This window comes from Neolamprologus multifasciatus, chromosome 15 (assembly GCF_963576455.1).
Source record: "Neolamprologus multifasciatus chromosome 15, fNeoMul1.2, whole genome shotgun sequence".
In the NCBI taxonomy this organism is placed as follows: Eukaryota; Metazoa; Chordata; class Actinopteri; order Cichliformes; family Cichlidae; genus Neolamprologus; species Neolamprologus multifasciatus.
The window spans coordinates 32,627,880-32,641,919 of NC_140453.1; the positions used below are offsets into that span (position 1 = coordinate 32,627,880).

At 41.6% G+C, this 14,040-nt stretch overlaps 1 protein-coding gene across 1 annotated transcript; it reads right to left on the reverse strand.

The window, feature by feature from the left end:
• Positions 1-6,903: 6,903 nt before the first annotated feature.
• On the reverse strand, positions 6,904-10,689 carry srek1ip1 (SREK1-interacting protein 1). The gene is made up of 5 exons (XM_085133931.1): positions 10,555-10,689; positions 8,842-8,889; positions 8,377-8,529; positions 8,037-8,112; positions 6,904-7,745 (listed from the first exon to the last, which is right to left on the reverse strand). The coding sequence occupies exons 1-5, from the start codon at positions 10,565-10,567 to the stop codon at positions 7,508-7,510; spliced, it is 528 nt and encodes a 175-aa protein (XP_084990057.1). The 5' UTR covers positions 10,568-10,689; the 3' UTR covers positions 6,904-7,507.
• Positions 10,690-14,040: the final 3,351 nt, after the last annotated feature.

Below are 14,040 nucleotides of genomic sequence, written 5' to 3' on the forward strand. Positions count from 1 at the left end.
ATAGAGTCTGCTAATTTTGCCTTGGGAACTTTTTGCAGTTTATGGGCCAGATACAACACTTTAGAAGAGACAATTTGGTACAGTCGTGGAAGAGCAGAGAAAGCTGACATTAAAACAGTACTTCACATAGTGCAGATTTCATAAGGCTCTCTATTTTGAAGTAAATGGTGAGTCTTTTACCTTTTCTGTCCCCATTTTTGAGTATTGCTCTTGTACAAAATAAATGGTAAGACTGCACAAGGCTAACAAATTTCATGACAGACATTAATACCATCAAAAGGTATTATTATAAAATGGGATTTAAAGATTCTCACACTGTTTTTTAACATGTATTCCCCTCAAACAACTTAAAACATTTATTTCAATGCTAGCCTAAGGCCAGCTACAATGCAAATTAGGTTTACATATACAGCACATCTACTTGCTGTGGGTTTGCACAGTTTATGTGTATACTTTAAAGAACCAGTTGTTGAGATGTCTTCAGCCGAGCCACTTAATCTCTAGCTGCTCTTGAGATGCAAAGAGAAACCATTGTGACAAGTGGGTTTCTGGTTTGTATCCCTGTACCAGCTGGGAAACTGTCAGGGGAAAATGAGTAAGATGCTCTGTACGCTCAAAAACCACAGTTGAGATGCCAACAAGCAAGGCACCGAACCCTGTAGTTGCTCCAGTTTAACCAGTAAAACTTTCAGGCGAGTATGTGAACTTGGAATGTGCCTTAAACGAAACAAAAATAGATCCTAATTTTCCGAGAATACTAAACATACTGGGATGTGCTTAAAATGATGCTTTCTTTGTAAACTTCACATCCTTGCATCCAAGACTAAATGACTTAAAGGACACTTGAAACAGGAAAGAAAGAAAAAACAAAAAGAAAGAAAGGAAAGAGATGACGTGTGTGTCAGAGTTCTTTTTTCCTACTATGATGTACAGTGACAATGTACCAGAACTAAGAATAACCATCCTGATGATGTTCAAGCCATCATGTGCCCCTCTGGCCTTGTTTGACAGCTCTTTCAAACAAATGGACAGAAACCCCCCACAGAACAGAACAAAGGCGCACAAGACTTTCCATATAAATGTGCAGTGGAAAGAACACTAAAACCAATGTAAAAGTGAGCAGATGTGCCCAACACAGAGATGACACCATGTCACTGGTGTTTGAAAAAGCCACATGTGTCTGATGTCGGGGATGTGTAAAAAACGTCTATCGTCATTCGAGTAGTACAGAGGAAAGGATCTGTGCTGTGGTGCTGAAGCTGAAGGGTCTCTTGCCATTTTCTTTCCTGTTGGTAAGATGTCTGGGGTGCTGCTCCTGCCACCTTCTGGAGCATTTTTTGGGACACATGCAATGCATCAAATAAAGAAGAAAAGAGAAAAAGAAAACAGAGAGAGGCTGATGTGTATTTCCTGCCTGTTCCTTAAAAGGGAGAAGTTAAAGATTTTAAGAGAGAGAGTCTTTGAAGATAACAACAATAAAATTTTCATTTAAATAAAACCTCACATTATGGAACACAGGGAAGATATAAGTAAAAAAAATACATATATTTAAAAAAAAATAATTCTAAAATGTTTGCATGTTCTCCCCGTGTTTGTGTGGGTTCCCTCCGGGTACTCCGGCTTCCTCCCACCGTCCAAAGACATGCAGCTTGTGGGGACAGGTTAATTGGCTAATCCAAATTGCCACTAGATGTGAATGTGTGAGTGAATGTGAGCGTGAATGGTTGTCTGTCCCTGTCTGTTAGCCCTGTGACAGACTGGCGACCTGTCCAGGGTGGACCCCGCCTCTCGCCCTATGACAGCTGGGATAGGCTCCAGCGCCCCCCGCGACCCTGAAAAGGATAAGCGGAAGCGAATGGATGGATGGATGGACTTCTAAAATGTGAACTTTGTAGCCCTGACCTCCTCGTGAAGGCTATTCCCCAGCCCTACTTCAAATGCCATATCCCCTTTCTTTATCAAGCTGGATTTTGAAATGGCAATAAATGATACTAGGACCTTATAGTGTCTGGAAGGCACATGCTGGGATAAAAGATCACGCATCTTGGAGGAAGAGGTTTGAGGGTGTCTCAAATAGCTGATAATCGCTTATTATCAATTTTGTAAGAAACATCTAGCCAGTGTAACGCTACAGGGTAAAAATGCAGCCAGTTTTTCTTTTTTCTCTCTGACATGATGAAACCAGGAGAAGAAATATTTGATCAAAATGAAGGTAAAGACCATTTAATCTCAATTTTTTTCTGTATTTAACTGCAGGTAATTTGGTGACATGCATTCATAGATGTTTTGATTCCAGCTCAGCATTTTAGCAAGCTCACTGCTTGGAAAGATCTGAGAGAAATCAAAAGAAAGCTATCAAAAATATAATTTGTGTTAAAGGAAGTCTCTTTATTTCACAAATATAATACTAAGAGGACATGTTAAGGCTACATGTATTAGAAGATTCCCGATGTCACCAGGACTAATGTGGAAAACCGTGCTGAAATAAAATGATGCAGAAGTAATGCAGTGAGTAGAGAAAGATCAGAAGGATCCACGGCTTAAAGGATCAGGGCGTACACATCCATGATCTGACTGACCCATATTCCAGAGCCAGGAAACTTGTCCTCACCATCACCACCACCACCACCACCTCCACAGGCAACCTCATCCAACACAGGTTAGCTGCAGAGAGCCTACTGGTCATGATCCAATGTGACCCAGTGTTAATTCCCTGGTGAAAGCCACCCAGTCAGTCCAGCGATGCCTCAAAACCTCAAGGTTTATATGAACAAGCTCCACTCTGAATGGGAACCCAGGAACTAGGCCGGTAATAACAGACCTCAGGAAAAGAAAAAGTTTTGACCAAAGAGAGAGCGGTGAACAGGGACTCACCCCGTTTGCCTGCTCGTTTTCTCTCCCTGCAGGTTTTTGGGAAAATGTCGAACACGCTTCCTGTAAAACTATGTAGTATTTATTACAGCCTTTAGTTTTTGATGGCTGGGGTCATGTAGCCTGCTGTCTATTTATCCTAGAGGTCATTTACTACTGGTTTTTGGGGCCAGGAGAGGAAGAAGGGAACGAAATCTAAGATGCAGGAACTAAATTGGTAGCAAATATATAGCTTCCAACTTGTCCATTGGCTGTGATGCATTTTTCAAGCGCTGAGCTCCAAGATGCGGGGACGGCTTGCCTCTGAAATAATATTTCAACAGTGGTTACAGATGCGAAACCGGTGCCATCTCTCAGTTTGGGCTGCTCCCACCAAAGTGCAGCATAAGGGATTTTAATTTTATTCCTGGGAAGATATTATGCTTTGCTGTGAAGGGGTGGTGATCATAAGGTTAAGAGAGGCATACTCATAACCAAAGGGTTGCATGTTTTAATTTCCAGGCTGAATAGCATAGGGTATGCCATTGCAATGCCTTTAAGTCAGCCCCTAGTCCAGTGCACTACTGCAAACGTTGTCATCGATCAGATACCAAGTAAATACAGAGCTCCAAACTGCCAATACAATAATGCAACAATACACAGCTTTCAGCTTTTCATGTATTTTTTTAACCGGACCTTTTCTGGACACGTGGGATGTTAATGTGCTTGTCTCTAAAGCATGTTGAGTCAGCTTCTGTTGTTCAAATGTGCTAAAGTAGACATGACAGTGAACACACAAAGGTTCAGACATTTTTAACTATGCATATTGGAGGTATGTTTTTTTCACTTTCAAAAAACACAATTTATTTAAAATAATTCAGTGTGCTACATATGCCTGTTTTCTGCAAGCACCTAATCGGCCCAAACTCATCTTAACACCACTGTACTGTACTTGTTTCTGTTGTTTTCAATTACAGCTGAGTACCACCTAATTGTGGGCGGGGTAAGTATAGCAACCTGACCTGAAAGTCCAGTGAAGTCATTCGTATGCAACAAAAAACACAGGGAAACAATGGTGGTTATGTAGGCAATGCTATATCCAATTGTAAACATCTGCATCCTGTTACTGGACCACGGTGGAGGTTGGTGTGTAGCCATTTGCCTCGTTGCCCAGTTTCAAAACTGGCGGGTCTGATTCTTGTGAAGAAGTCACTTTCCAGTGACATCACTCCCTGGCCAATCAGTGGCATGGAGTCTGTTGACATCAATCTTTGAGCTCCCACCAAAGTAGGTACCTGGTACCAGGTACTATAACCCAGAGAAGAACCCAAAAAAACTGAGTCAAGTCAACCTGAGTTGTGTCAAGTAGGTACAAGTACTGAAATTAGAGGATAGAACCAAAGTATCGATCCTTATCACGCTAGTGTCAGTCTGACAGATAGATGCTATCGATTTTTGGATGGCTTCACCACCTCTACTGACTTCATTAGCAGCCCGTGGTTGCACTTGGCCATTCCTTGAGGGCGTTGCTGGAAAAAAAAGCACACGTAAGCTCAAAATGGATAAAAACAGGCATCAGTGCATGCTTCGAGGTCGCCCAAAGAGGCCTGAAACTGAGCTGCAAAAGTTATACAAACAAATTGAGAAACAAACCTTATGTTAATGAGAGATCATTTTCTACCGCTGCAATCATTCAGGCCAGCCATTCAGAAGAAGGATTCGCATTAAAGTTCGAGATTAATGCCTCAAAGATATTTACACGAGGGGTGCTGAACGATTGTTCCACTGCAGCTAAACTCTCCAAAAGATGACTTTGACCATCTCATTTTCATTTAAATGGCTTAGCGCAGTCCCATTTGCTCTCTGCATTCCTACAGCCAGACAGGCTCACTAAAAACCAATGAGCTGAAGAAAATAGGAAAGCCTCGTTGTAGTCTTATACAAACAGCATATGGTTTGCGCCATGCCGCTGCACACAGCAGCACTCCTTAAACTTTATTTGCTCCTCGGTATCAAGTTGTCCTCTTGCCATCTGTGCAATCATGAAGTTTCACACTCTCGAAGTTTCTTTTGTCAAAGCACCTTCAAGAGAACACGAGCAATATTCAGGTGTCACAACTGAGTGTTTCCTACACGTGCAACTTGATTTTATTAGTATTATTCTAAGGACTGTGGGCATTACTCTGTAATAATCATGTCATCTTGCATTCTGTAGCTCCTGAACACATTACCAGCTATTTGTCTGTTGATTTTCCGAGCATATGCGAGACACACAGTGAGCCTGTGCCATGTATTAAACTGCAAATCCATTATCTCAGATGCCCCCCTCGGGAATCAAACATGGCAACCCCGAATTTCCATAAATTCTCCACTGATTGCTCGTCTGTCTTCACTTAGTTGTCAGCGGCATCTGAACATCATTTGGCTGTTTTGTTTTTATTAAGGAGGGGAAAATGGCTCTCGAGATCTATAAAAAAAAAGAGCGATAAAGTCGGGATATGTCTGATCATAACATCAGGCTCTGATCAGTAGCCATGCACGTAGCTGACAGGATGTTACAGATGTTTAAAAGCTCCCCCCACCCCCCGTTTTCCCCACGGCAAGATGAAATTAATGGCCTATTTATAAACACTTGTCACACAGCCCAGATAAACCAAGGTTCTGTGGGTGTTTGTACTCCCTCATATCTTATTGACACCCTGGAAGAAGAACAATGGCATGAAGGCCGATGGTGCTAGAGCCATAACAGGGTCTGCAGAGAGCCCCAGCCATCATGCTGACGGTTTGTCCTCCTGAGGGCACATAATAGTTATTCTTGTGAGAGGGAAGACTGCGATATAAATAGGGACACCCTTTCTTTATCAAATGCCCTCTAAACAAGGTGTGTAAAAAATAAAAATCGGCTCGACAAAGACTAAGTCCACTGGACGGAATTTAGAGCAAGTGAAGGAGACCATGATTTTTACAGCTTTTTTTTTACTGATAAAGACCCCCATGGCCCTTCATACTACACCAAAGCAATTAAGTAACTGATAACTGGCACTAAAGTTCCTTTTTTTCACTACGGGCTATAAAATTTTCAGTTTTGGCACTACAGTTGAAAAAAGGGGGGTTTCTCTGAATTAATAAAAACTTTCAGTTTTATAATTACAGGACTGTCTGGGAAATGACTAATAAGAAGACTTGCTGTAATTTTATACACTAATTCTTACAGTCCAAAGAGTCATGCTGACTGAATTCCTTCTTCACAGCGGGCAGCATTTCTTTAGAAAAACTGTGACAAACTTGCTATTTTTCTTATATTATATGTGTGATATATAAAACATGAAGTTCTCAGGGATTAAATGTTTACTTAAACTTGAGATCAAAGGTGGCTGCATGTGGCCCACGACGTAAACTGAGTTTGACACCCGTGTTCTAAACATTTACCGCATCAGAGCGAGACTGACACGGGTGCCTGTTGCACTGAGGAGCCCTGCCAAGGAGTGTTGTTACTCAGCTACTTCAGGATTATTTGGCAAATCAAGCAAGAGTCAGCAAGTCTTTTTGCCTGGATCCACTTGACACCATCAGAAGACACGATGCCAGTAACCTGAGGTGATTCGGCTCACTTTCTGAAATTTCAAAACACAACTATGAAGCGTGATCGGTTTATGCTCGTTTGTCAGATTGAAGAAGTCATTTGTCACCTTCATTTCATATAATTTCCTTTTATCCATTTGCATTTTTTGTTTTATTACTCACAATTATTCCTGAAAAATTCTCACATTTTGATATTAAGCAGCCTGCCAAACTAAGGACAAAATATCAGCGTCAAAGTTTACATCTTAAAGATTACTGATCACCGTCCCTGCTTTGGCAATTCAGCTGGCTTATTTCACATTTTAGGCATGTTGCTGCCCTCTACCTGCCACAAGACTGTACTGTACCCTCTTTGTTTTTGATTTAAAAAAAAAAAAAAATCAAGCTGCAACAGGCTTGTGTCTCTTGTGAGCATCATAATCATGTTATATCGAAAGAAGACATTTTTCAAAAACAGGAAACAGTTCCACATAAACTGATACGAATATAAAATTTTATTACAACAGAAGAAGTAAATGGTGAATATGAAATGAAGCTCTATCAATAGGTAGGGTAAAGTATGCAAAATTGATATTTGTGATGTGAAACTCTTCTAAAATACAGATGGTTTTCAGTAAGAGGTGGATGAGTAAAACAAATCTGACAATCACATTACAGTAAGACAGTAAAATGATTGTAAAGTAACTCTAATGAAGTTTCTTGATTGGACTTAAAAGCTTCCATTACTGTAACGATTTCTGACTACAGCTATACATTTAAGCAACACAAATGACACTTGTGACATTGCATAAAGCCTGAAAAAACAAAGAGAAACTACAGCAGGGGATGATCCTTAGTTTTGTGCATGTTTTCCTGAACACGTCAAAAAAACGTGGGTGAGGTTTGTTAAATTTGCATAAGGTGTCATTGGGTGGCACCACAGAACACAAATTCACATTTTAATTCCTCGTCTCGCTAATGAAACACCTATATACAACAAGATGAGGTGCCTTATTTATGACTGCCACTAAATACTACTTTTTATGGGCTGCAGAATAAATATGTTGGACATCCAAAAGCTGCAAAGTTACTTGGTTCAGTCACTTTCTGAGGAGTCACTTGAGCTGGAAGAGGAAGAAGACTCGTGTTTCCTTTTCTTCTGTCTTTTTTTGTGATGCTTCCCGTGCTCTTTTTTGTTCTTTTTGCTTTTCTTCTTTTGGCTTTTTATTTTCTTTTTCTTCTTTCTACGCTCCTCATCAGAGGAAGAGCGCGACCTGCTGCGCTTCTTTTTCTTTTTTGAAAGCTCCTCCTCGTCGCTCGATGATGAATCAGATCTAAGTAAATACGAAAAGTATTAAAAGACAAAAACAAATCAAACAACTCAGTTTATCTATGAAGGTAAACACACTTTCATTTCAGAAAAGCGGGCAAATATATACCGAGTCTGACTTCTGCAAGTAGTGCAAGTAAATACTCAGGCACAATAAATACAAGAATGACAGCAGTGGAGTACAAGTGTGTTACAACACTCTCATAGCTCTATTTTAATACATCAACTCATATAATATGAACATTAAACATGTGCAAACAAGTAGACTGGGATATCAGAAAAATATTTAGGTTACCTCTTTCTTGACTTTCTGTCTTTGCTCTTCTTCCGTTTTCGTCTTCTTTTTCTATCATCATCGCTGTCATGGGAACCTACCATGCAAAAGCAGCACCTTTAATCTCATAACTAAGAGGCCTCATCAAAAATAAATAAATACAAATAAAAAGCTAATAAAATAACTGCTGTCCAATTGCAAAAATCCACACTTTTGATTTTAATCAGGCTCCAGCTTGTATTGATGTTGATTGGATGCTGAATTATGTAAAACTGCTGTATTTATTGCAAATTGTCTTGCAGTAAATAATTGCATGTTTTAAAAGCTTACACAAAACAAGGGCAGGTGCATCAATTCTGACCTTTTCGATGCTGGCCGCTTCGCTTCTCGCTGCGTTGAACCTGAGGTTCATCATCTTCACTCTCCTCGCTGCTAGTGCTGCTCACATCCAGAACAATGTCCTTATGAGGGTCCACTTTAACAAAATTTCGGCACTCAAATGTTAAATGGCCCGCTGAAAGATGAAAGTCAGACAGAGCGGTAAAGAGCGGTGAGGACACTTTTTATTAACATCTCTGAATCTCAACCTTGAAACTCATAAGAGGACATGCGACTAAGTCAAAAAAATAAATAAATAACACAACTACAATTTATTTCCAAAATAAATCTGCCTCAAAGGCTGGGTAAGAGGCACCATAAAACAGACTCCGTCCTAACTCTATAAAGTCTATTTTCACTGAGTAAATATTGGGGGTACAAGTATAACAGTATGACATCCACACATCTCTGAAGCTTGTAATAAAACGTGTTGGTTAGTTTTACTTACGATAGCCGCATTTCTTGCACCCAGCTCTGATGTTGTCCTTATTAGGTCCTGTAAGATTGTTAAGAGCTTTTTAATGATTTTCATGCAAGTATGCATTTAAATTCACATTATTATGTAAACTTCTAATTAAATACATATGCCTTTATAAAATGAACATACTGGTTGAGCTCTATATAAAGTGGTGAAAGGGTGATAAAGAATGACCCGCTACTATGCTTTTTAAGCACCCAAAACATACAATAGGTATACACTCACAGCTACTTTATTAAGTATACTTTGCTAGTGCAGGGCTGGACTGCGTTGTGCCTTCAGACCTGTCTTAATTCTGTATGGCAGAGCTTCAACAAGGTGCTGCAAACATCCCTCAGTGGTTTTGGTCCAGATCGACATGATAGCATCACACAGTTATTGCAGACTTGTCGGCTGAACATTTGTGCCGTGAATCTCCCTATGGTGCCCTACTGGATTGAGATCAGCTGACTATGGAGGCCTCCTGAAAACAGTCAACTCATTTTCATCTTCAAGAGACTAGGTTGAGATGATTTGAGTGTTGTAGTGCATTCTCCTGCTGGAAGCAGCTATCAAGTTTCAAGTTGATTATGCCAAATTTTATTCCTACCGTCTGACAGCTGAAGTGACATCAGACCAGGCAACATTTTTTTCAAATCAGCTATTGTCCAGTTTTGTGCTCTGGGCTCATCTGCGTCAAGGTTCAACATGTGCGTTCACATGTGCGTTCACATGTGCGTTCACATGTGCGTTCACATGTGCGTTCACATGTGCGTTCACATGTGCGTTCACATGTGCGTTCACATGTGCGTTCACATGTGCGTTCACATGTGCGTTCACATGTGCGTTCAGAGATGCTCTCCTGCATCCTTGATTGAATAGCTGTTGCTTTCCCATCAGCTCCAGACCATCTGGCCATTCTCCTCTAACCTCTGGCATTAATAAAGCATTTTTGCTCACAGAACTGCCACTCACTGGATACGAGCTCTTTTTCAGTCCATTCAAAACCCCATAGATTGTTTAGTGTGAGTTTACTGAGTTTAAATACTTTGACCAGCTCATCTGACACTAACAACCACAGCAGACTCAAATTCACATTTTCCCTCACTCTGATCTTCGGTTTGAATTTCAGCAGCTCACCTTAACCATGTCGACCTGACTAAATGCACCAGGTTATTGCTACGTGATTAGCTGATTGATTATTTACTTTAAAAGGCAACAAGGGTAACAGATGTATCTAATAAAGTGACTAATTGAGTGTATATGTTGTGTGATATTATTATATTGCTATTATTATTATTATTATTTCACTCTCTCTACTCAACCAAAAAGGAGATAAGCCTAATGCTACTTACAAGAGTTAATCATAACAAAAAGTACTGAAATCGAATCCATGAGTATTTATATGGAGTATCTCGAAATTTACAAGTACTGTGCTTTACGCTATTCTGTACATCAACCGTAATGTAGCCCCGTGTGCTAAACGTAGCCAAGTTTCTCGCTGGGTTAGTCATTGCACAGACTTCACTTCAAAGGGTTTGTGTTCTTAAGAATACGTTAAGCTAACGTAAACGTAAGCCCCACTTTGCGTTACCAATGCGTTAGTTACCCTGTCAGCTCTTACCATTCCAGTGAAAACTACATTAATAATACAACAGAAACTGCGAAGATAAGTAAGTTGCACATTTGAAATATAATTCCCACCTGGTACAGCCATCACTGTGTCCACAATAAAGCCCCCAAACAGCAAAACGTATTGTTGTTATAGCGCGAATCAGCCAACAGTGTCCTCACACCAAATACCGTCGACAGGAAACACTTGTTCTAGAAACTACCACGTTCCCCCTGCTTATGTTCGTGTATTTTTTTTCCTACTGACGGCAGGAAAACCAAACTAGTGGCGCATTATCGCCGCCCGACGGAAAGGAGTTGGAGCAGCAGACTGTGTAACATATTTTCACAAGGATTTCTTGTGGAAAAAAACGAGAAAAAATATAGAAAAGTGAATAATCTAAAAATAATGTTCCATTGTCTTCAATGTTTACACTTATATAAGCTATGAATAATCTGCCATTGTCAGACCCTGGTGACGCTATAAGAAAAAAACCCTGAAATATTTGTACCATGCATGACTGCTTTGCCAGTAAAGCCAGCTGTGGTTTTTGTAAGGGGTTAATTGCAGGCAGCTAGAGTCGGACTGGCAGATGGAAAATGTTGACAGATGCATGGCCCCCAGACATGCTCTCATCATCATGTCTGTGGCTGTGACACAAATGCGCGGATGCACATACACGAAAACAATCTCAGTCCTGATCTTTGATGATGCCACATGCTTTAGCGTGGGCTAGTTTTAATTATGTGATTTACCTTGTTTACTACTGAAATGATGTTCTTTCCAACTACACATATGATGCCTCACGGCTCTGAAGTTCAGCCCGGTCAAAGAACTTTTGCACCTCATTTTTGTTTTTATTAGTTTTTTTATTATGGAAAATATAGACAAAAGCAAGATATTTAAAGAAAATAATATAACTAAAATAAAATTATAAATGCTAAAAAATACTATGAAATGAGCCCCCAAACTGAAACTGTTGTTACTTACAGTAACAACTAGCAGAAATTATGATCCATGAACTGCATGACCCAAGTCAAATTAGCTTAATCATAAACTAAAGAAAATAAAACAGATTCTAGAGACTTCTAAAAACAACTTCTTATTATGTAATTTTCAACCTCAAATTAGTTAGTATTTAACATTTCTAATCACCCGGATTTAGCTTCTATAGGCACAAGTTTCCAACAATAACTCAAATGAAAACCGCAGATGAAAGAGAGCCAATAACACAAAACGCAGTGAAGGATTTCCAAAATGAGTACAGGAAAGCTGGAAATGAATTTGCCCCATTTAACTTCACACTATTTTCAGTTGGGCTGTGGCTAAAAATTCCCCGGTCCTTTAAATGTTGATTACATATCAGATCGAATTAGCAAATACATACATAGAATACATAGAAACAGCTTCTTTGGTGTACTTTGAAGTATACCATTAACAAATAAGCACTAAATGTATACAATAGGCAATATTGAGAGCTGAATATGTACATTAACCTGTTGGAAAGACTTTTAAATCCTTTTATCCAGGAACCAAATTTAACAAGTACTGAGACAAGATGAGAAGGGCGAGGAAATTTTACACTGAAAAACACAATACACTGTAGGTGTGTAGTACTCCAGTTCTCCTACTAAAACTGGGAAATGTTTTGCAATGATAAAACGGGAATTCTTTTTGGGGAAACAAGATTACACTTGTGGTCAAAAGTTTACACACAATCACCATGGAGATGAATGTGTTTTCTCTATTACACATATGATCGAAAGTATACCGGGAGGGGCTATGCGCTTACCTGCTGCTCTCTGGCAGGTAGCTCCATGCCCTTCTGGGTTTTAAATGCACCTTGGAACACACATGCATCAACACTACATATGAGCGGGCAGAGGGAGGTTTGGAGTCTTCACACACCCCCGTTCTCTGTTGCCTGTTGGGGCGGGGGGGGGGGGGGGGGGGGGGGGCTGGGAGGAGGAGTTGGCTGTCCGATTGGGTCTGGAATGTGGGGCCTCCCTGCTGCTGCGGAGTCGGGAGCGGTCTGCTTCTCTCCACCCCAGGGAAGAGGGTAACACTACCTGGGTCTGTCATGGTCTGCGGTGGGTGGCTGGAATTTCCAAAAGGCTCCTGAACCTACCTGGGATCCGCCCCTGGGCTGGGCCACCTCCTCCAGCTCCTGCACACCTGGAGCCTATTGCAGGCAATCAAGCCAGAGGGATATAAGCCACACGTTTATCTTCATTCACTGCCAGTTCGTCATCAACCCATTTGCTGGATTCACCTTGGCTCACGCTCCACCTCCAGGATACCAAGCAATCATTTTGAAAATCACTCTGTGCCTCACCTGCCTGCCCTCCTGCCATCACACTCCATCTGAAGACCCCGCATCTCAGGTCAGCCTTGCCACGCCACTCAGCTCACTGGATTCTCATCACCCCCCTCTCAACACTCTGTGTCCCCTACTGCAAGTAAGAATTGCTATACTTACAACTTACCACTTCAGAGCAACCTCCACTACCTCCATAACTCCGCTGTCTTCTCTCTTCAGTGTGACTGTTCCTTGCTCAGCTCCACTCTGTATCTGAGGCCCCGGTCCCTCGCCCTAGCCACGTTTCACAGGCCACGCCACGTCAAACTCCACGTCTGGTTGTTTTTTGTCCTTGCTACGTTTCTAGCGCTTAAGCCTAATAAATGATTCTTACACCATCTGCTGTCTCTGCTCTGGGTTTCTGCGCCTGAGTCCTGTTCAGTACAGACCATTCGGTCCCGTGACAGCACGAACTCGCCAGAAAATGGACTCAGCAGACCCAGTATGTGCAGCAGTCTCCAAGCAGGGAGCCATTTTAGGGGCTCATGAGCAAGCGTTGCAGGCCCCCGACACCCGGTGCCAAGCCATAGGCGAGACTCAGGCTAAGATCTTAGCTTCCCTGCAGGAAATTCAGTCAGCTCTTTCCACTACTCCGTACCCGTCCTCGGCATCTCCTGCACCCGTGGCAGAACCTCCCCAGTCTTCCCCAGCTCAGGCCACTCCTTCAGGCTCAGTTTTCCGCGATGCTGCATTCCCAGAACCCAAGCCTTACTCCGGGGAGAAGGGTTGCTGTACTGCCTTTCTACTAGAATGTTCTCTCGCATTCACGCATTCTCCCCATTCTTTTGCTAGTGATTCAGCTCGGGTATCATATCTGGTGGCTAAGCTTCAGCCTATGCAAATCGGCCGATCTCATGTCACTCTAGAGGAAAGAGAGCAACGGCTTGGGTCGGGTGGATGTTTTTACTGTGGCTCAGTGGAGCATAGGTTAGCACAGTGCCCGGTTTGGCCAAAAGGCTCCGCCCGCCAGTAATTTCGGGGATACAGAGTTTGGAACTCTTTCAGTTCCAAACCCTGGTTAATTCTACCAGTCACCCTTTGTCTAGATCAGGTTTCTCACCCTCTCCACGCTCTCGTTGATTCTGGAGCAGAGCAAAATTTAATTGATTTAGCTCTCGCTAGACGCCTTCAGTTGCAACTCAAAACACTCAATCCTCCCATCCCTGTTACTGCATTGAACAATCAAATATTCTCTCAGATAACCCATCAGGCCAGCCCC